The sequence below is a fragment of the Carassius gibelio genome, chromosome A13 (assembly GCF_023724105.1).
Source record: "Carassius gibelio isolate Cgi1373 ecotype wild population from Czech Republic chromosome A13, carGib1.2-hapl.c, whole genome shotgun sequence".
Taxonomy (NCBI): Eukaryota; Metazoa; Chordata; class Actinopteri; order Cypriniformes; family Cyprinidae; genus Carassius; species Carassius gibelio.
Window position 1 is genome coordinate 8,762,978 of NC_068383.1, and position 23,366 is coordinate 8,786,343.

General features: G+C 36.8%; 1 protein-coding gene across 3 annotated transcripts in view; it reads right to left on the reverse strand.

Moving 5' to 3' along the window:
* Positions 1–19,685, reverse strand: part of LOC128026061 (threonine aspartase 1) — a 49,674-nt gene extending 29,989 nt beyond the window's left edge. For all 3 annotated transcript variants that reach the window (XM_052612792.1, XM_052612793.1, XM_052612791.1), the window contains exons 1-11: positions 19,514–19,685; positions 18,956–19,149; positions 18,080–18,147; positions 17,768–17,836; positions 16,824–16,944; positions 16,408–16,492; positions 15,390–15,469; positions 13,515–13,606; positions 8,610–8,783; positions 8,399–8,477; positions 2,528–2,638 (exon numbers count right to left, since the gene is read on the reverse strand). In XM_052612792.1, coding sequence (XP_052468752.1) covers positions 2,528–2,638; positions 8,399–8,477; positions 8,610–8,783; positions 13,515–13,606; positions 15,390–15,469; positions 16,408–16,492; positions 16,824–16,944; positions 17,768–17,836; positions 18,080–18,147; positions 18,956–19,085 — 1,009 coding nt within the window. In that variant the 5' untranslated portion in view covers positions 19,086–19,149; positions 19,514–19,685. The remainder of the gene's footprint in view (positions 1–2,527; positions 2,639–8,398; positions 8,478–8,609; positions 8,784–13,514; positions 13,607–15,389; positions 15,470–16,407; positions 16,493–16,823; positions 16,945–17,767; positions 17,837–18,079; positions 18,148–18,955; positions 19,150–19,513) is intronic.
* Positions 19,686–23,366: the final 3,681 nt, after the last annotated feature.

Consider the following 23,366-nt stretch of genomic DNA (forward strand, 5'->3'; position numbering starts at 1 on the left):
TTTCTGCCTAAGAAATGTCTGATATTTAATCAATAAATACAATTGGAATATTAAGACTTTTTATTGAGTGGTTACCAATCAAATGAAATCACTAATAATAAAATTAATCTTTGAACTGCAGAAGTGGCACAGTCTTAATTACACAGGAATTATAGATATATGATGAAAGGTGGCTAGGTGGCTGCAAATCACTTAATGAGCGAGTCACTGAATCTTTCGTTCAAAGCAGCTGATTCATTCAGTAACGAATTCCAGTTGCCTGGAAATGACAACAGTTCTGCTATTGGTTTGTTTGAAACTGTTTTCACTGGCAAAATAACAAAAACTTGTAAAATTGTGGCAAAAATTTAATTGACTTAATATTATCTTGTTTGTTGAACTTTTGCATTAAATCAATATCATGTTTGCAATTGTGGTCATATTCATGAAAACAGTTCTCTTGCTCGTGATATTGCTAAATTACATGTCAATTATATTATATAATATAAAAACAAGATCTCATAAGAGTACTTTTTGCAATCATATCTTGAAATTTCGGGGTATTTGTATTAATTTTGGTAAAAGTTTTGACAATTTCTTTTTTTTTTTATCCTTTATTTTTCGAGGAAACTCCCAGTGACATTAAATAAATATCTTCTAACAGGGAGACCTGGCCAAGATGACCACAAAAAAAATTCACATAAAATGTCACAAACATACAACTCACATAACAAAATTATATAGAAACAAAGCAAAGCAATAATCATAAATCAGTAAATTAATTAAAACAACAGTTCATTTGCTAAACACTGCACTAAATTTAAAAAAATATATTCAAAGAAGGAATTGTTTCTAATTGTTTCACAGTTTGAATTTCATTCCACAACCGCAGAGCATAAGTAAGAGAAAGCTGATTTGCCATGCTCTGAATATAACCCGGGTATTTCTAATTGAATCCTATTTGATGATCTGGTGATATAATTGCCTTTTAAGTTCTGACAGGGCACAGCAGTATCACATTAAGTTATTTATTGCATATGAAGCGTTTGAGACGCATACAAGACCTTAAATTCTTTTTCTTAAGACCAAGACCTGTCTTAAGTACTACAACACTAGTATAAACATGGTGGCACTCCACAGTCTCTTTCATCTTTCAATTTAAGTTGTTAATAATTTTGTTGTTCAGTTTTTAACCGATATTGCTTAATGGTCCGGTACTTTAACGGTATTCTTATCTGTACTTTTTGTTGTGTTATTTTGTGTTGTGTTAGGCAGTCAAAAACGTTGCATTTCTCTGTCTGCACATAATGCACTTTTGAAAGATGCTTTGACAGATTGCTTGTGTTTCCGTCCCCTTACATGCAAAAGTTTTGTTGCACTTATGACAACCATACGTTGTCTGCATCAACTCTAGTGAAGTATAACCACACTTTGAAACGTTTTACAGTCTCCGCCACCATCACTCTTTGTTTTAAGCAGGAGTTTTCTTACTGTAAGGGGCCGTTCACATATCACGTCTAAAAACGCTAGGCGCGCTGCTTTCTGATTTTTTTCCCCCAAAGCCTTCGGACACTTGCGCTCCTGAGGAGTCTGCCGTTGCTAAGTAACCATGACCTGCTCTCTCCATGAAGACGCGGAAATTTCAGCAATGAATAAATGGATTTGCAGCACAAAAAACTACTTGCAGAAGCTACTAAATTAATTTAAAAATCCACATACATCTATCAGCTGTTCCTTCATCTTGGCTGAGCTTTCAACGTTGTTTTACGGAAAAAGTGAGGAAGTTACATGACCTGCGGTGCGCTTGCGGCATTCTGAAAAGTTGAGATGTGTCCGCGGTGCGTCGCTTCCATTATGAGCGCGCAAACCCAACGCCTACATTTGAAATAACGAACTTGAGCGCGCAAAAGATGCGATATGTGTACGGCCCCTAATGTGTGTGTGTGCGCCGCGCTCGTTCTTGTTGTGTGTGTGACTGACAGACAGCCTCCACTGCGCGCATGAGAGATCTTGCAGATTTCACAGACAAACGTCTTATTAATATAGCGCAAATTAGAAATGTTTGGTAAGATAAAATGTGAACGATAACATTATTAAGCAAATCTCTTCGCCATCGTTACTCTTTATTATTAAGCAGGAGTTTTCGTAATGTGTGCATGCGCCGCGCCCGTTGTGGTGTGTATGTTTGTGTGTGTGTGTGTGACTGACAGACAGCCTCCGTGGCATACATGAGCGATCTCGCAAATCTCACAGACAAACGTCTTAATATGATCGCACATTAGAAATGTTTGGTGAGATAAAATGTGCACAATAACATTATTAAGCAAAAATATTTCCCCTCCAGTACAGAAAGCAGAACTGATACCGTCAGATCTTACTGATACTACGGTCTTTCATAATTTAGCCCCGGGGCCATTTTAATACCGGGTTTCGGTACCCATCCCTAACTCTTACTCACACATATTGTGGTAAAGTGACGCTAGCCTGCTGGAAGAGAGAGCAAGGGGAAAAAAAAAGGAGGGAAAGAGAGTCCCTAAGAATCACTCACTGATGAATTTGTTTTGCATAGCCTCCAGTAGGGCCTGGTGTGTGTTTTCAGACTGCATGGCAGTAGAGCACTCTCTGGCCAACATGGTGCGAATCAGATGCTCTCCAGAGCCTGCAATAGTACACAAAAGACCCACATTCAATTATTCAGAATTATTTATCTGACAAAAAAAAAAGAAAAAATCTGATTATGATTAACATAATCTGATTTATTAGTCCAAAATCACTAAGACAGTTTCATGGTTCTGTGTTCATGGTTTTCCATAAAATGCTTCATACTAAATTGCAACTGACATGTATTAGCATATTAAACTGCAAGTGCCGTTTCTTCATTTGCATGCTAAATTGATATTGATCTTCCAATCTCAGTGTGAAAGTCTCTGTCACTTTTGACCAATTTAATGTATCACTGATGAATAAAAGTAAATTCATATAGCATATATATTAAATGGATTAGTCAGAGTGATTTAACCCCAAGTAGAGTTTATGAATTATCTTGAAAAATTCATTAAATGATAGTGACGTGACATTCAGCCAAGTATGGTGACCCGTACTCAGAATTTGTGCTCTGCATTTAACCCATCCGAAGTGCACACACAGTTGGGGGTTCAGTGCCTTGCTCAAGGGCACCTAAGTCGTGGTATTGAAGGTGGAGAGAGATCTGTACATGCACTCCCCCCACCCACAATTCCTGCCGGCCCGAGACTAGAACTCACAACCTTTCGATTGCCAGTCCGACTCTCTAACCATTGGGCCACGACTTCCACACAAGATTTTTGTACATTTTAAACAAACCTTTTCCTATAAGATTGGCTTTAATATGCTAAACTGACAAAACAATCAATCTTTTGAGAGGTTTGACAGGTCACGTGTGCCCACATGAACTAGGTTCAAAGAAAATGTATAACAACAGTTAATCTCACTGTCAAGACACTAAAGACTTTCACAGTCATTTGCCTTTCAAAGGCAAACATGTATAGCAGCCAGTTTTTAAAAGGGAGTGTAAAGAAATGCCTTGAACACAAAATGTCTGGCAGCCATTCAATCCTAAGAAACCATAAAGCCTAAAGAAAATAGCCGTGTTGTTTCTGTAAACCTCGTAAAATATCAGGTAACTACAACAAAACTCTGTGTGGGTTTGTTGCCATGAAAATTAGATGCTAATTTCTTTTCTTTTGTTCTTTTTCGTTGTTTTAACAAAAGTTTGAACGAACGAACAAACGACTGGCTCCACCATTGGCTCACTATTTTCAAATTACCGTAAACCCTCTCGTTTTCTCTCTCGAGAAATGGATGTTACTGGCAACAATACCACAACTTAACAGTTAATTTAACAAGCAAACAGTGCCATGACAGTGCAAACTCAATTTCCAGTGGAAAGTAAATAAAACACAACAAACCAAAGATGACAAGAAACATGCAAATGTAGTGAAAGGAATCAACACTAACTCGCCTTTCGCCCTAAGCGAAACCACAGCGAGCGCTGCACAGACTAACAGGGTTGACCTGAGAGAAAGTGAGCTCTTTGTGTCAGTTTGAAGCTAGAGTGATTGTTTTTCTCCTCCTTTTGATAGGGACGCCTTTTAAGTTGGGAAATGAAAAGCAGGTGCACTGCTGGAGTGCACACTCAAGCTGCCTGTCCTTACCGCCATGCGTTTTCAATTTTGAGAAGGATGAAAGAAAAATGCATGCTGAAATGGCCATGGGGGGAGAAGGTGATAAAATGTGTGATTCTGCTTTTGTTTTTAAAATGGCGGACGATCAAAAACAAAAAGGCGCAAAACACAATGCGAGTTTCGTGCCTATTGCACATGAGTTTGTATTATTACAAAGTAAAAATGTTAACAGGGAGCACACATGCAAAACAGCGCTCAATAAACCAGTCAAGAAAATGTCTGGGTAATATTTTCTATTAAAATGAAATGAAAACAAAATTAAATATTGCATTTAAAAAGCCTGTTTTAGGACCACTTAGGATCTTAAGCTTTGTCGCATAATGGTTTCATCTACATGACAAAAAAAATATATAAATGTGCTCCTTTATAATATTAATTATAATCCTATACATAAAAAAAAAAAAAACATTTAAAACTTTTTATTTTATTACAGTGATGAGAACATTTGGATAATTGTTTTTTTTAAATCTATTATATATATATATATATATATATATATATATATATATATACACACACACACACACACAGTTTTTTTTTTTTTTACTGAAGATACCATGGTACCATTAAAAAACTCAAGCCACTATGCAATAAATAAATAAACAAAAAAAAAAAAAAACATTTAGGCTACAAAGGACTGAGAAAAATCTCTTAAAAATCACGTGACCGACAGCACCGATTTCTTTTCTTTTTTTTTCTTTTTTTTTACCAGAGGAAGCCATACATGCTGCACCCCTGTGCAACATGCCAAGCTTGAATGAATCCCAGTCCCTCTTCAATGGGCCAGGTGTGTGTTCACTGCTGGAATCAGGTCAGGCCAAAGGTGCTTTCACACAACGCTGCCGCAGGACAAATGATGAAGGAGAATCAGAATAAAAACAAAACAAAAAAAACACGGGACATGATGTTAAACTGTCCATTGTGCCAATGGATGGTATGCACATGAAGTTTGCCTTGATGTTAAGAGTGGCGTGGGAGCTGTACCTCAGATATGGGAAAGATGTAAATTTGGGACACATCATCAGTAGTATGCCTTTGAATCATGGGGTGTTTCGGCCTTTCAATTCCAAACACCCTCATCAAAGGTGGCCAGCAACAGGGTGATCAAACCTGAGCTTGTGTCCCATGCCCAATCATGAAAATTGCCTAGTTGTTTAAATGGCGCAGCCCACGGGACTATGCAAGGCAGGAGGCGTCCTCTTCCCTGAGTCAAGCCTAGAGCTGACCGCATACCTTGTTCACCCTCTTCATGGAGGGTTGTGACCTGGGTTCTCAAGTGGGTTATAGAGTGGGGGGGATTAGTGAGTGGGTCGTGTTGATGCTCTTTGAGCACAACAAGGGTCCTTCCTTTTAATCCATATCCACTGGCTGCTTCTTTCGGCCGCTTCAGAGACTGATTTAATTGTCTGTCGCAGAGCCTGTCCATGGATGCCAAGGTCTTTCAGCAGTCTGATGGTAGAAGAAGCCACAAAACCTCTGCATCCCACTTCAACCGGATAGACTTTCACTTTCCACCCTCGTTGTTGAGCGTCTGCTGCCAGTTCTATATAGCGCAGTTTCTTGCGCTCATAGGCCTCATCCGTTGAATTCTCCCATGGGACTGTAAGCTCTATGATATAAACAGTCTTCAATGAAGGGGACCAGAGAACCAAGTCTGGTCTGAGGGTGGTGACTGCAATCTCAGGTGGAAAGATTAGTTGCTGGCCAATATCAACTAGCATCTTCCAGTCCCAGGCCATGGCTAGCTGTCCAGCTTCTGTTTTGGTAGGGGGATGTTTGGGCTTTTTCTGCCCCTCTCGGATGAAGGTTGGGGCCGTGATGGAATCGATCGCTCTCAGGGGCAGGGAGTTAGTGGTATTCCTCTGGCTCTCAAGAGCTGCTGTCAGACTCTTGAGGACCTGGTTGTGTCTCCAGGTGTAACGACCTTGTGTGAGGCAGGTCTTACAACCGGCCAAGATGTGCTTAAGAGTTGCTGGAGTTGGGCAGAGGGCACAAGTAGGGTCCTCGCCATACCACTGGTTGAGGTTTTTTGGAGATGGGAGCACATCATAGGTGGCTCTGATAATGAAGCTGATGTTGCTTGCCTCCATTTCCCAGAGCTCCCTCCAGCTAAGCTTTCTCCTCTCCAGACCTTCCCACCTCATCCATTGTCCCTGTCTGACAAGAGAGACAGCCTTTGCGCTTCTTTCCGTCTCCTCCTGACGACGAACCTCCTCGACCACCATTTTCCTCCTTTCTGATGTTGAGGCCTTACGCCAAGTTGGCTTACTTGCCGTAAGGCCAAAGCCTCCTCTTCCCAACTGGACATGCCCTACAATGTCACTGTGCTTCAGGGCTGAGGTAGCTTGCTGCAACGCGTCAGATGGTGTCCATTTCCGTCCGGTTACCAGGAGTGGAACGGCATTGCTGATGGTCTGGTCTCTGGAGTCCTTCAAAGTCATCTGGAGTCTCACTTTAGAACACTTGTACTCTTCGGTGAGGCTTGTGATAGGCAGTTCAAGGACCCCTTTGCCATAGAGGCTGATGTTAGTCAGACAGCGTGGGACGCCGAGCCATTTCTTGATGTATGAAGTCATGGTTCGCTCCATCTTCTCCACCGAAGAAAATAAATATGGCCTTCAACATAGTGTAACACTCTTTAGAAGTTGTGTAAGTGATTATGGCACAGGGAAGCATATTAACAGAGGCTACAGTTTGACAATTCAAAGCCAAGCAGAGCTTTTTACAAGCTGTCTGGTTGTTAAAAGCAATGTTGTGCCTTGTGAAATATTACAATAAAGTTACAGGTGCAGTTATGCTGAAAAAGTAATTGTACCATGTCGTGTGGTTACCTAAGTAAGTGCAAGTTAACTGGACCAAGTAGGGAAGTTAGAATAAATTAAACGTTAAATACATGCAACATCAATGTAAAGCACAATAAAAGACAGTTAATATAACCATGGTATAATAACCATCACTGTTTAAAAGTGATGTCAGTAAGATTTAGCTTTGGTGATGACTTCTTTCAAAAAAACTAAAAGTAAGTAAAAATACTAATGTTGTAATATATTATTGCAATATTAAACAACTAAATTCCATTTTCATATATTTTAAAATGTAATTCATTCTTGTTTTGGCAAAGCGGAAATCTTCCATTCTTCAGTGTCACATGATGCTTCAAAATTCATTCTAATATGACATTTTGGTGCTCAAGAAATATTTCTTCTTCTTTTTTTTTTAATGTTGTTCTGCTTAGTATAGAATAGAAACAGAAATCTTTTATAACATTATAATGTCTTTGTCACTTTCGCCCATTTAATGCATCCTTGCAGAAACAGACATTTTAATTTCTGACCAAAAACTTTTGAAGGGCAGTACATAACCTAAATAATATATAATAACACATTTTTGTCTGAAATTTTATTTGTAAATCAATCACCCCTAAACATGCTTAAGATTAAATCCTGCCCAATTTACATAGACACTAAAGCAAGTCTGACCAAATCTTCCTATAAGTAGCTCAAAGAATATTCATATCCAAAAAGCATATACTATACTCACATCAAAAGTAGTGACATGTTGTGATGTGACGTATAAAGCCAAATATAGATTTAATCTATTCTTTAATCCTGACCTGAAGAGCTCTTATAGTATTCTATTCAAACACAGTCATCTTGTCCTCTTCCATGTCTAGCCATGAATAAAAATCTGTCTTTCATCATGACTGCTTTAAGAAATCCAGACATCCTCTATGTGCACAATGGACATGCGTGCTTGTATGTGCTGTATGGAGATGTGAATCATGTCTGTGGCCCACTGACTTGGGCACACAACAATATAAGTGAGAACATCTCATTTTATTCATGTGACAGAAAGCATTAGTTTTAAAAATGAATAGCACAGCCTTGGGTCCCACTCACGGCAGGCATCCCAAGTAAAGCAGAAAATCTCCTTTTATTTGCTCTTTAAATATGTCTCTACTAAGCAGCTAGCTAATGGCATTCAAATGTTGGAGGAATGGATTGACATCTACATCAGGGCCAAAAAAGGACAGAAATTGCAAAAGTTTCAAGCTACAAATTCGATTTTCATTCGCACTGTATTTGTGCAGTTTTTTTTTTTTTTTTTTTTACAATTAATGGCTGACAGAACCTGTGCGAAACCTGAAGTAAAAGTACAGTGACTTCACACTAGTATGACTCCGGTGGTTTTGATACCTGAGGTACTCGCAGCTGTAGAGTAAAGACTGATGTCACGGGCGTTTTCAGCCCAGCAGCCACAACCATAGTGAGCAGCCTGAGACAGAAACATGGTAAAAAACGTGTTAAATAAGAATATATGCTTCTGCGGTTATAAATAAAAATGTTTAATATAAAGCATGATGGTAAGATAGAATATGATCAGACTTGAGAGAAAATCTAAGGTCACCTGTCCCACCCGACCCGGGTGTTTCATGGCCAGACCTCCGCTGGAAACTGCAGCCGCCACATTCCCTTCCCGATCCACTACAACCGCACCAACGGTGTCCAGAGACGCCAAGTTATTCTCCTCACCTTCCACCATGATGTCTCCTACAGGCTCCAAGCAGCCAAAATCATTCTCCTGAACACAAAATTGCCATTCAATTAGAATTTCCTATTGCTCACAAAGAAATTAACCAGCACTTTCATACAGTCTAACATCCTGAGTTCATTAACACAGTGAAATCAAAAATAAATGTAAGAGTCTATGCATCTTCATGCTAAACCATGAGCCAAAAAAACAGGAACAAAGAGGCTGTGGTTATTGGCAACAGCTAAAAAGCCACATTTCCAAAGCCCAGAATAATACTAGAATAAAACACATTGAAAATTGCTTCTTTTGTAATGTTTTTTTCTTGTCTGTGAAGTTGGCTTTCAGACCCAGCTGGCTACCATAACCAAACTTGAACTTTCTGACAAACCTGGGAACTGTAATATGTGTCGCTATCTAACTTGGGCAAATAAAGTCCAAATACATATCAGCAGCTGAAAAATGATCCTCATGCTCTCATTTATAATGAGTAAAGTGGTCATTTCTAAAGGACTGTTTTCATTTGCTGATTGCTGTGTACTTTGGAAAGAACATTTATGTGGATCGAAAGAAAGTTGTTTGATAAATTGGCCTTTTCTGAGAAACTGCGGAAGGGGACAGGATGACTTAGAATTTATTATTCCATCTTCTCATGAACAGTGTCACTACTGGGCCATAGCTCTTCAGACCTCGGCTGATTATTAGGTGCAATAACCTTCTAATATATGAGCAAACAGGCTAAAACTGAATGTTATTATTTCTGATCTCACCATCAGCGATAAATCTGTCAAAATCAACTCCAGTACAACATCTGCTCACAGACCTTTTCCAGAGACGAGCATCAATTTTCCTCTTCTCTATGGGTAGCTGTTTATATAACCTTTATACCGTAATTATGATTCTGCTTTGTCTCTATTTTGGTGTAAGTTTTTATAAGTCTGCAATTAAGCTGAAATGCTTCCATCATTTTCTGTATAAAAAAAAACGAGTTGGTCACACATTTTTTTTTTCATTTTATGGAGACTTTGAGCTAATAATTGTATAATACATTGTTGATTTTTAACAAAACTTATCATTTACAGTATATATTAAGACTTCATAAATAAATTCCATGATACTTCCAAGCCTTAAAACATGGGTGGCACCAGGTCCAGGTTTCCGGGGCAAATGCCCTGAATAGATTTAGTCAACCCCCAAATGTTATTAATCACAATGTTATTAATCAAGTTTATGCCAGGCATTTGAGGTTTTTGCAAAACTATTCTAAGACACAAACCTTACCATGAACCTTTCAAACCTCTGCAAATCCAGTAATTGTTTGTTTTTTTTGTTTTTTTCAAAAGCCCTCATCGGGGAAACTTCTATAAATCAAAACTACACTTAAAAACTCCAGGCAAGATGATGATATAAAACACTTAATTCTAAGATTCCCTAATATTCCCAAGTTTCCTAAAACTGTGGGAAACTTTCAATGCTATAAATCACGTGTGCACCCACCCACATAACAGAAGTTACAGAAAGATCTTAGCTCTGCAAAGCTCTTAAATGCATTACAAATGAACAAGAACCCATAGACCCCAGGCTATCCATGCCATACTAATGCATTTCATCCACAGTAAAACATTAAATATGGCACTTATAAAATCAAACAAACCACAGGCCACTTGAGAAGAGACTGGGGGTTATATTGTTATCTGAATGACCTTTTAATGCATAGCTCTGGAGAAAAGTCTTTACTGAACTAAACTGAAGGAAGAAAGACCATGTGGCAACCCAGAGGCACAGATCATTCATGCAGACAGCGCAAATGGCAATGGCTTACTTCAAACTGATGTTATCTTAAAAAAAAAAAAAAACTTACAAGGTTCGAACACTGAACAAGAGTACCACATATACCAAACCAAGTTGGACCGCAGCGTATTTGTCTTTCCTGTCCAATAACATTTTGGCCCACATTTTCAGACACTGTAATTTGCAACTAATGACCCAGGAGTGACCCACGTTTCGCTCTCTCTTCGGGACCACACAAGCATCACATCGCGGACGGATTTGCGCTGGAACCCATTTTCCCTCACCACCTGCATTCCATGTGTACCTGTCAAATCGCTTCCTTGAAAATCTCCCAAAAAAGTAGGAGAGATGCTAACATGTTCAAGCACATTACAGGAAATAATTCGGTGAAATAACTTCAAGATGTGGGCGCGGGAGATCAGGCGGCAGGGTGGAGATGGTCTTATGTCGCATCAACGATTGTAACCAAGACCTTAAAATAAGATGACTTGTCCATGCAGGGTTATTATAGTTGCCTAAAACTGGAACTAAAATTAAAAGTTAACTGAAAATAAACTAAACATAAAATAAACATTTCTCATTTTAATTCAGTTTAACTTGATGTACTAAAATAACTAAACTGACATAAAAATTAATATAAACTACCGTATTTTTCTGACTATAAGTCACACCTGAGTATAAGTCGCATCAGTCCAAAAATATGTCATAATGAGGAAAAAACATAAATAAGTCGCACTGGACTATAAGTCGCATTAATTTAGAACCAAGAGAAAATATTACAGTCTACAGCCCCGAGAGGGCGCTCTATGTTTTCAGCGCCCTCTCGCGGCTGTAGACGGTAATGTTTTCTATTGGTTCATTTCTCTTGGTTTGTTTCTCTCGGTTCATGTCAAATTAATTTTGATAAATAAGTTGCACCTTACTATAAGTCGCAGGACCAGTCAAACTATGAAAAAAAGTGTGACTTACAGTCCGGAAAATACGGTATATACTACAAATGACTAAAAAAACAAGAAAATTTATAAAACTTTAAAATGAAAATATAAAACTATAAATTTTATTACTGTAAAATTCAAAGTAGCATAATAATTTTAAATCTTAATAAAAACAGCAACAGTATCTTAATGAAATAAATTATGCATTTGAAACTGCCCCAGATTAAATGGATAAAAAGACCATTTCAAGTTGCCATTTTTATGTCTACCTGCTGAACTCAATGCTTTTCAGGGCAGCAGCAAGAAGCTACAAAAGAGCATCACAGGACTGTGTCACCCAAGTCAAATTCCTTGTGTGTGCCATGTCAGCAGTGCAGAAAGTATACGTATGTGTGTTTCCTGTGATTCTGAGTATTTAAGGTCTACACCCCTCCTCCAAGGTCGTCATTACCGATGGTTTCCTTCTCTGGGTATATGTGGTGGTTTTGAATTAGAGGACTGAACAGATGCAGATCCTGTTATCAGTAGAGTAATAATGTCAGAGCAATGCCTCCACTGCACTGTGTTTAAGCCTAATTAAATGTGTTAAACTGAATGGAAGGGTGGAAACTTATACATCAGGGAGAATTTATAGAAGGAAGTTGCATATTTAGTTCAGTCTTTTTTTAATCAGGGGGTTTAAAGAATGCCAATGCCAAAAATCAATGGCATATCCTGAACGTTAAAGTTGTCTCTTTTAAGAAACTCTCAACATCAAATCTGAAACATATCTGACAATGATCAGAACACTTTGACGGACACTTGGTTTCTATTTCTGAATTTCAAGATTTTATTTTTCCTAAACAGCATACATTTTTATGTTTCTGTCTGCATGACAATAAGATTACTCATTGTATTATAATTAGTTAATAATTCATCCCAATATATGTGACCCTGGACCACAAAACCAGTCTTAAGTCACTGGGGTATATTTGTAGCAATAGCCAAAAATACATTGTATGGGTCAAAATGATTGATTTTTCTTTTATGCCAAAAATCATTAGGATATTAAGTAATGATAATTTACCATGAATGTATTTTGCTAATTTCCTACTTTAAATATATCAAAACCTAATTTTTGATTAGAAATATGCATTGCCAAGAACTCATTTGGACAAATTTAAAAGCATTATTCTCAATATTTTGATTTTTTTCACATTCATTTATAAGCTGATGTGCCACGAAAGCCAGCCAATTTGTGTGCAGGTGATGAGGAGGATGAAGATGATTATAAGAAAGAGAGCAAAGATTTTAAAGGGGTCATATGTGATGCACAAAACTCTGCATTTGAACATTCAATAGCAAATACTTAAACTAATAAAACAATTACAGTAACTGACTCTGAAGCACTAGATTGTCGCATCAAAGTCAGAATTACCTCCTCTCATAGGTTCACGAAAAGGTCATCATATTATGACCCCTTTAAATATTTACAGTAGGATCCCTTAAGTTTAGCTTGTATAGCGCTGTCAGTGTAATATGCAATAAAATAACACCACACTGCCTCTCCACTGACTGCCTCCGCAACTGTCTGTCATATTCACTGAGTGATCAAAGACCTTCCGCTATGTAAAATCATTGAACTTACTCCTGTCAGTGGGGAATAATGACGAATGTCAATCTAGAGTGATGAAAAAGTTGTATGAATTCCGATTATGACTGTTCAGACTGTGGTCGCATTGCAAAACATTCAATTCTACAGACCGCAAGCGCTGTAATTGGTCTGCTAGAACCTCTCTCTCCCTCCCTATGCACTTGATTTTTATGTGCGTTTATGTGCACTTTCATATATTTTAATGTTACACCTTCTTAAATAAAATTAAACAAAGCAAACAACAAGTGTCTTATCGTTTATTATACTACATAGCATTATACATCAATAGTTGTCTGCGACAAACAATGTTGATCTGCCATGGTACAAGTGTAGATGGAAAGAATGCCATCTTCTGCTCCGTTGTCTCCTTTTTTTGTTTTAAATAATGATTTGCCTTATAAATCAGCCTTTAGATTCACTCACATGTTCACGTGATGGTCTTTTCCTCTTCGTCTCAACCTGCTCCGCCAGCTCCATCTTCCTCTTGTTCCTCTTGTAGCCTGACAAACTGAACTCTGTGAAGTGTTGAAAAAAAGGTGTGCCAGTCAATAAAAGATATTACTCTACTGCCTATCAAAAAAACTCTGGGTGTATGCCAGGGCCCACTAAATGCTGACAACTGTTTTGCTTCTGTAGCCTTATTGATTTGAATATTATTATTATTATTATTATTCATGACTGCATAGTGCAGCAAGGGTGTGCGTTTGGTGGGGGGAGCCTTTATTCACATAATAAATCAGTCTGTTGGAGGAAATGTGGTTGAAATCCTCAAAGTCTTCCTTAAATAATGGGACATGTGTTGGAGTGAGGTCATGGTTTTGGCATCAGATCGTTTCCAACACTGACAACACACACTCTATCTCCGTCTGACACACACTGGGAGTCGGCATGGGGCCCTCTATTAAAGTACAGAAGCCATTGTTTACACTGCATTCCACTACTGTAAATTTCTTTATCAAAGAAAATGAATCAATGAAATGGGCACAATTAAGTCATTTTGCTTAATTTAATGGAATGCAATTAGAGCTGGTAAAAATAACACTCAGTCAGTGAATTAAAAATACTCCAGCAGATGAGATCACATGCCTTCCTGCCAATCACTATTCAATAAAATGATTACATGCCATCAACCTACAACTGACATAAAAGGCAGTGGTTTTGGTAAAAGTCTGAACATAGAAAGCTTTCAAGCTATTACTCATCTAGTATATTTCAATAAAAACTGTAACCTGATTTTCATCACCTAAAGGAAAATATAGGAGCTTGCAATAAAACGCTGTATCATATCACGTTGTTACTGTCACTGAGAATTAGTGGGTGTCTTGTTTTTAGTTAGCTGCACTTAAGAATCAACATGTGGCTAAATTGTTTAATATAGAAAAGGACAGAAATTAATTCAGTTATGCAAACTAGTGCTTGAAATAAGACAAATCACATTTCAGCATTCAATTTTCACAGTTGCATCATTGCAGCCAGTAACAATTTCAACATCTAAATATTCGTTCCTCCTTGAGATGGTTCTGGTCATCCAAATACACCATGCGACCACTGTCATTGAACGTTTCATGCAATAACTGGAAATGTTTTGAAACAATGACAGTATGACACTTTATCCATATTTAGCATCTGCTTAAAAACAGTGATTTTCTTTCATCTTTAGCATTATGTGACAGAAATAAGACAGCAGGAAAAAAAAAAACAAGTTGCATACACTAAGAAATATCTCACTAGCACACAAAAAAAAAACTCCTCAGTATAAACACATTTCGTGTATAATAATTATATATTAATATAATTAATAATTGAGAATAATATTAGTGTGCATTAAAACTGATTTCAGTAACAGAGTACACAGAAGAAAGCAAAAAAAAAGTAGTTAGTGTGAAAGTGAAAGCTTTTGAAGTTGTCCAAATGAATTCTTAGCAATGCATGTTACAAATCAGAAATTAAGTTTTGATGCATTATAACTAAGAAATGAGAATATAAGAAAAAATAAGAAATTTACAAAATATCTTCACAGAAAATGACCTTTACTTAATATCCTAAAGATTTTTGGCATAAAAGAAAAATCTATCATTTTGACCCATACAATGTTTATTTGGCTAATGCTAAAAATACACCCCAGTGACTTAAGACTGGTTTTGTGGTCCAGGGTCACAGATAATGGGATTTCTTTTACCAATCTCCAAAGACATGTCCTGATTTTATTAATGCAGAGAAATCAAATATAAAAAAAAAACACTGCAGTCAAGCATGCAGCTGCAGCTGAGAGGGGATTCTGGGTGGTCTGATACTCACTGGTGGTCATCTTCTCTGTAGGGCATGCCGGAATACCATGGCTGATGGCCCACTGTTCTGCTCCTTTGCCCACTAAAAAACTGACAAAGAAGAGATGTGATTTACATGGAAAAACAGCTTCATCACAGTACAAATCATTGTACTTTCATGACTGTTTCCTGCCTTATGTTTGAATCGTATAAACATGCACACTACTCTTTAAACCCAATTTCTTTCTTTAAAATAAATTAAAAATTGTATTCAGCAAAGATGCATTAGATCGATCAAAGACATCAAAGACTTTTACATCGTTACACAATTCTATTTCAAATAAATGCTGTTCTTCTTCAAATAACACAAAAAATACATGAATTCCTCAAAAATATTAAGTAACACAAGTATATATATATATATATATATATATATATATATATATATATATATATATATATGCTAATAATAAGAAATCAGCATATAAGAATGATTTCTGAAGGTTCATATAATATTGAACACTGGAGTAATGTCTGCTGAAAAATCAGCTTTGCCATCACATTAATACATTACACTTTAAAATGTTTAAAAATAGAAAATTATTTTAAATGCAGCCTTGGTGCCCATCAATGCTGCATGAGTAAACACTTTTTTTGTACTACTGCAATCTACAGAAAATGTCTTATTCTAGGAATGGCACTTATTTCCTATAGCTTACAGAATACATTTGCAACATTCGTCAGAATGCCAGAATGTTTTGTCATGCACCAAGTTTGTTCAGTTTTGCTGCATTACATTCATGTATAATAGTGTATTCTCTGTATACTGCAATTGAGATGTCGATGTTACCTGTTTTACAGATGTATTTCCCCTTAAGGAAATACTGGCAAAAATGTTATAACCTGAATGCACTGTAAGTCTTTTTGGATAAAAGCATCAGCCAAATGCATAAATGTAAATGTAAATGTTAAGTTTCAATAAAGTATGTCAGTCCATCTTTATGTCTAAGCTGATAGCCAGGAAGCAAACATCAGAGAGCTTGGCTCACCAGGGAGGGATCCTGCCAGCCGAAAGCTTCCCCTTCTGACTTTCACTTAATAGTCTTCTGGCCACCAACACAGGGTTCTTGATTCCTGATAGAAAGAGCAGCATTAGTATCACTTTCACTCAAGACAGCTTTGAATACAGTATAAGAAACCATTTGGCATTTTCATGCACTTCTGTTGAAGGATAATGCAGTTCATTGGAGTTCACTGCAGTACATTTATTATCTAAAGTCAACCTGTCTTTTAGACTTGCATTTTTGTATTCTTGCATGCACAAAAAGCATTTAGCCACATTCTCATAAAAGCCTGAGGAGGATGGAAGTTGGCCTTTATTTGTTATGCCTGAAATTCGAATAGCACCTTTACCACATGATGAAAAGCTCCAACCAGCCTTGCCAGAGTTTGTAAGAGCACTCACCACTCAAGGCTCCAACAGCTCCGTAGTTTAAGGACTTCCCATCCATGATGCTGGCATCACACTCAATCTCACCTGAGAGGTTCAGGTTGGAACCGGTACCCGCATTGGTAAACGGGGAATCCTGTAAATAAGCATCAACCTTAAAGACAAATTTCTGTGAGCTCAACAAAAAGTTAAACAGGAAAATTGGTGTTATATAGATCTCGTTTTCCTATACTAGGTTAATGGAAATTGCCCTGTTTGAGCGGTCTGACACATAAACTAATGGCATTTTAGTGCCAGAAAACACTGGAAAAAATACTAGAAATGTGTGTAGACTTTCTGTCCTAGATCTTAGTCAGGTGAACTACAGTACACATTGAATTTTACGCAGACTAAAACAAGGCTGTGAAGTACAGTGCAGACTTTACGATGGCAATCACTGTATAAAGGTCCAACATCAAAAGTCATTTTTCACAATTCTAAACTTACAAAATTTGATTATTTATTTATTTATTTGGTCTACTGAAGGTTTTTTGGAAAGATGTTTCTTCAGCAGAAAAAAAACTCACATCAGCGATATGACTGTTCACTAAACTAAAAAACTGCTTTCATGATTGAAATAAAGCTTAAATTAAATATACAATTAGATGAAGCACTTAAATTTAAAAACCTGATGAAAAATGAAAATAAGTGACAACTATGAAAACTAACTGAAAAACTTCAAGTAGTAAAAATGACTAATAAAGACTATACAAAAAACAAAAAGACATACAATTATTAAAACCAAGCTAAACTTTAAAAAGTGAAAAAGCAAATTCAAAATATTTGTTGTAGATTGTTGAATTTGATTTCCTTGCTATCCCATTAATATCTGTTAAATTTACTAGTATGTTTTCTATGTATATTTTCTCTATGCAGCCATAACCAGAGTTGAATGTGTGGTTGTTGTGATCTACTATCACCTCTAGCTCAATAAGAGCTGCTGTCACGGCCTCCAGTGCCATTCCTCCAGCTCTGAGCCTGTCCACAGCCTGAAACACATTCAATCACAACTGATGACAGCAACCCCACTTCAACTCAATGTGCATTCAGTGTTTATTTTCTTCTACTTAGGATTCAGGATCTTTATGAAGAAAAGACACACTAAAATAATCTAGAAAATTATATCATTGAATTGCCATCTTGTCTAAGTGACCTTCGGCAGAGCTATCCTAAGGTTACAGTTCACAGCAGAAGAATCTTAAATTTTGAATGAATAATCACATGCAACTCACTCTCTGGCAAGCTCTCTTGCACACATGTTTGTATTCCTTGGCTTTGGATTCTGAATGATACCCTGCTCCTGAGGAGGTAAAAATCATCAAATATTAAAGAGATGCATTCAGTTTGTTTCTTACAATGAGTTTTTGCCTGTCTTACGAAAACCTTTTTATAAGCTATTTTCTTACAGTTAACGCGACTTATATAAATGAAAAGTCTTTATGATCCATGAAATTTCCCTTAAAAGATAAAAAAACGGTCATATACTGACTTACGTCTGTGTAGTCTTCAGAAGCTATACAATAGGACGTTATTGACAAAAATAGTCAAAGCTCTAAAATTTCATTCATCAGGATTGACGTCTTTAATGTCAAAGGCCAATGTTTCTCATGTGTGTTATAACTAAAGGTGGCAAGCTGGGTTGAATATGCAGACTGATGAAGAATGACATCTGAGAGCAGCAGCAGATGGAAAATTATCAGTGAATAAGAGTTTAAATTTTTGCCTGTTAAGCTTTTGTTGGGCTTCAGAAGACTTGAAATACAGGGAACAAGTCATATGGACTTTTATTGTATTTTTTCAATATGTTTTGGCCCCTTTTAATCCTTGATAAACATTGTAAAGTGTTGTTCTATGCAATTCTTTTCTAATCTTTCCTTTTGTGTACCAAAAATAACTACATACTGGTTTGGAATGACATGCGGCTAAGTAAACAATTACATGATTTTATTTTTCAGTGACCTAAGGAAATCATCATAAAATGTGAATCAGTCAATCGACATTACTCATTTAACATATAACAACTAAATCTATTCCAAAACACATTTATGCAGAAATGGATAAAGGTAAAGTGTTTTTTCATCATCATTAACTAAGGGACACATATTCACCTGCATGCACCAGCACAAACCCCATAGCTTTGCCATCACAACGGGAGACGGTGCTGTTCAGTAAAGACCCTGAATTGTTTAGTGAAGACACAGTCTCCTTGCAATCTGTCGAATTTTCTAGATTTTCCATGACCCGTATTCAGTGTAGCTTGCATTTTTACCCATCATTCAACTCCAAAACATTTCTCCAAGTCCTGAAAGCCAAGAAAGAGTCAAGTTAAAGTTAGAGTTATCATACCTTCAGAATTTACCTTAAAGAGAGTGAGTTATTATAACTTCAGAATTCAACTCACACATAAAGACAATTATATTATATCTAACTCAAATTAGTAATAATGACACATTTTGACATTTACAACAATGACAGATTCGTTGTATTTTAATGCACCCCTTTACATCTCTCACTTTGAAAAGTAATACTCAGATCAAAAACATAATTAACCAAGTAACTAACTGTTCGTAACTGTTGTAATGCTATTTTTACATGCATCAACTAACTTACTGACAATTTCAGTCCTCTAAAAAAACAAATGAAAGGGTAAAGATTGCAAAACTCACTCGAGAGAAGATTTCAGGTGCAGAGCGCACATCTCCACAATCATATGCATGGCTCAGCATCTCTACTGATAATACACACGTGCAGGTTAATGTAAATTACGAGTGTAGTAGAGTGCCTGCTGCATGATTGTGATATGATGTGATGATAAGCGGCGCATGTGCTCGCGTCACGCCAAAACACTTCCTGGTTCAGTGACACACGTGACCGTGTGACTGCAGCAGCGGCCCCCAGCGGCAGAGCCATGCACTGCGTTTCCTCGTATATTAAAACAAGGGAAAAGGACAACACACGGATAAACGTAAAAATAGTATAGTATAGATTTTACAAAGAGGAAATACTTACCTCCTGCAAATCATCAAAACAATCATATATTTGACAGTATGTTTAATCAGTGAATTATATAAAACATCTATATTTGCTGTCTATTACTGTCTTTCAATATTATTGACGCTGTAGGCTACTTAAAGTGTTGTTGTCGCTCAAATCTTTATAGTCTTAATATATAATATTGCCTATATGTATTATTGTAATACTCTACTTATAAATTCTTATGAAGAATATTTTATTCCCTAATCTGCTAATGGTCTGTTGATATATCAAGATAAATATTCGTCTGTAAAATCTTCAGGTAAATATTTTTCATTTTCTTGTCAAATCAGAACTAAGGGAGGGAATCACAGGGTAGCTCACAAAATGATATGATGATGCCCAATACATGGCTCACAAAACCGTTAATATCACGATACAGCAATTCTGTCAAAATCAATAAATTGCAAGACAATCCTATAATGGTACATCACAATATTTTTTATAAAATAACCATAAACTATAAAAACAACATGACTGTGAAAATAAAGTACAAAAAGATTAGAAAGGTATTTTTTTTTAAAAGAATAGAATTAGAATAGTGAGTGCCAAGGTTAGAGGGTCAAATAAAGATTTACAAAAAAACTTTAGACATAACTAACTATGTTTATCTAAACCTTGTGTGTTTTGACAGTATTAGCGCAATAAGATGCGAAAGATACCTTAATCCAGTAATCACATCGAGCATCGCGCTAGTTCAGTCAGGTTACGTTAGTCACGCTTGCATCAGCTGACAGTCAGCTGTTCCTGACGTGTTCCAATCCGGTCTCAACACCTATCACAAGCGGTCTATTTAAATTCCCATTCTGCGCCTCTTACATCGCATCGCTGCTTTCAACTCCCTCCACCAACCCTAACTCCACCAACTAATCTGTATTTAACCTGACCTCGTTCTTCTTTACAGTTACTCATCGGAAGCTTCTCTACCATGTTTGTTACAATACATGTAATTGTGAATTGTAATTATGTATGCAGATAATGGTTCTGTTCTGTACCCCAGGGGGGTTTAACTTGCTGCTCTCCCCGCTCTGTCCGAGCATGGCTGCATGGACAGGCGTGTGGATTGTTGCCCAGAACATAACCATACCGCCAACACTAACTGTATGCAGTATTACTGTAATAAATATATATACTTGACGGAAGTGGTCCTGATTGAAATACTGTTTTACAGGCTTTTTGGTGTGTGCGTGCTTCAGATGTATGCGTTCGGAAAAAGCACAAGTAGAACAGCACACAAATGAAATGTTTAAAGGGAAAGGCTTTAAAGCACATTTTAATAATGCAGTTCTTGCATATCACATACTCTTAGTCGATTTTGTGGATTGTTATTTCACTCACACTGTCCACCATCTCATTAAAAACATCATTTTCTTAGGCTAGTTAATCCACATATTTTTTCCCCACCCCTAATCAGAACGGAAAGAAAGATTAATAGAAGACAGAACAGATTGGCAGATAACATAGACCTCTACATATCTGATATGTGAGGATTTATGAGCACAGTTTGGTGTTATTTATGCCAAACAGATGGTCTTACTGCCATGTCAAGTAAACCAGCATTGGCAGTGGAATTGAAAACACTCTTGAGACTATAAGCTTACATAAACATGTCCTCCGACTGAAGTCAAGTACAGATGACTCCACTGTTAGAAAAAAATACAATAAAATGATGCCAGCAAAGAAGTTGCTTCAAGGTTATATCTTTTTACTCCCTTCCTCTTTGGAGGGAAAGCAGAAGCACAACATGCACGAGACTCACGGGGTTTCATATTAAAAAGCCTTTAATAAATTAGTTATATTAAAAACAACAATAACTGCATTGTGGCAGATAGAAGAGTGTGTCTCAAAGTGTGGATTTTACCACAGGAATATTATGATAATAAATAAATAAATAAATAAACTTTTTCATTTGTAATATCGCTTTACAATTTGGTATCACATCAGTCCAGGTTTCTTGTATTCTGACATGAACAAATCAACAAAAATAACATTTAAATACAAGTTAATGCCATGCATATCAAAGAAAGACATTGCTAGACTGAGAGAGAGACAGAGAGGGAGAATGAGAGAGTGAGCAAGTCAGCTGCTTGGGCTGTTTTATTTCTGTCAAATGAATCTATCATCTTTTAATTCAGATTTAATCATAAATCTTATTCTGTGATACACTACACACCTTTTAGAGCTATAAGCCTCTGGCCTGTCAGAGCAAAAGCAAATGCATTCCTTATTCTGTCCTTATTATTTCTTTCTACAATGTAATGTGATGCATTTCATTCTGGCTGTGTCTTTGTTCTGTGATATGGCGTTTATTGATGCTGAGATAATTGTGTTTGTTCGGATGACTGCCATTCAACTCTATGCCTCATTGAGAAGGCCTTCAGAAACAGTCCAAGTATTACAGTTTTACTGACTGAAAAAAATGACTATGTTTTACCATCTAATAATGAAAAATGTAGTTTCAATCAACAACACACTCTTGTGGCAATTTGTTTTTTAAACTTCAGAAAATTGGTGGTATGAGTCTCATTAATTTGTTTTCATATGAACTGCTTACAACCCACTGAGGGTTAAGCTTAGGGGTGGACCTTCATTTATTTATTTCACTAGTAGCTGTGTTAACATTACTACTCATTTCTACATTGTTAAAACTGGTTGCAGTTGACTTTTTAACATCTGGAAACAATGGACGTGATAGCACTTCATTTCACCACTCTCCGATGTTTAATATCTGCTTAAAGATTTTCAAGACTCTTGTGACCTAATTAATGGACAATCAGAAGCATGTATTTTAACATTCTCTTAATAAAGGGAAGTTTGTCTATGTTTTCATCAAAGTATTGCATCCAGATGGTTGTACATTTGCCAGCCAACATGTCCTTCCCTTTAATCATCTGCTCTCTTAATGATATTGAAGTTGGCTAACAAAACATTCACACCATAGTTCAATTAGTGCAGTAGTGTATATAAGGCTGGAAACTGAAACATGTTTAACTTATGGATCTGCAGTTTTTGCCTCTTATGGGTTGCTTTAAGTTTCTGATGTGAGTTGATGGTACCAAACTTGTTTGTTCTGGCAGAACTTCATACAGTAAAGAGGGAATAGCTAAACCCCTTTTGCCAACCTAGTTTATCATGATTATGTTATTTTAATTGTTTTCTGTTTGCAATAGAGCCGAGACACTGTGTCTTATTAAGTATAATGGATTCAAGTAGCAATAGCACCATGTGTACAATTTTAAAATGACAACATAACTTTGTACAGTTTGCTCTAGTCTGTAAAAGTCGTCTTCTTAAATGTCGAAAAACATTACACATTCTGAACGTTCTGTTCTGTCAGGTTATATATACATTTTCAGCTGAGGCTACTAGCAGTATGGTCCTTTTCACATGCGAACCTGTGTGAAAATGCTTTATTTGTCATAAAAATCAGTCGTTGGACTGCCTACTGTCTCAAGTCTCCAGTTATTAACTCTAAAGACTACTTTA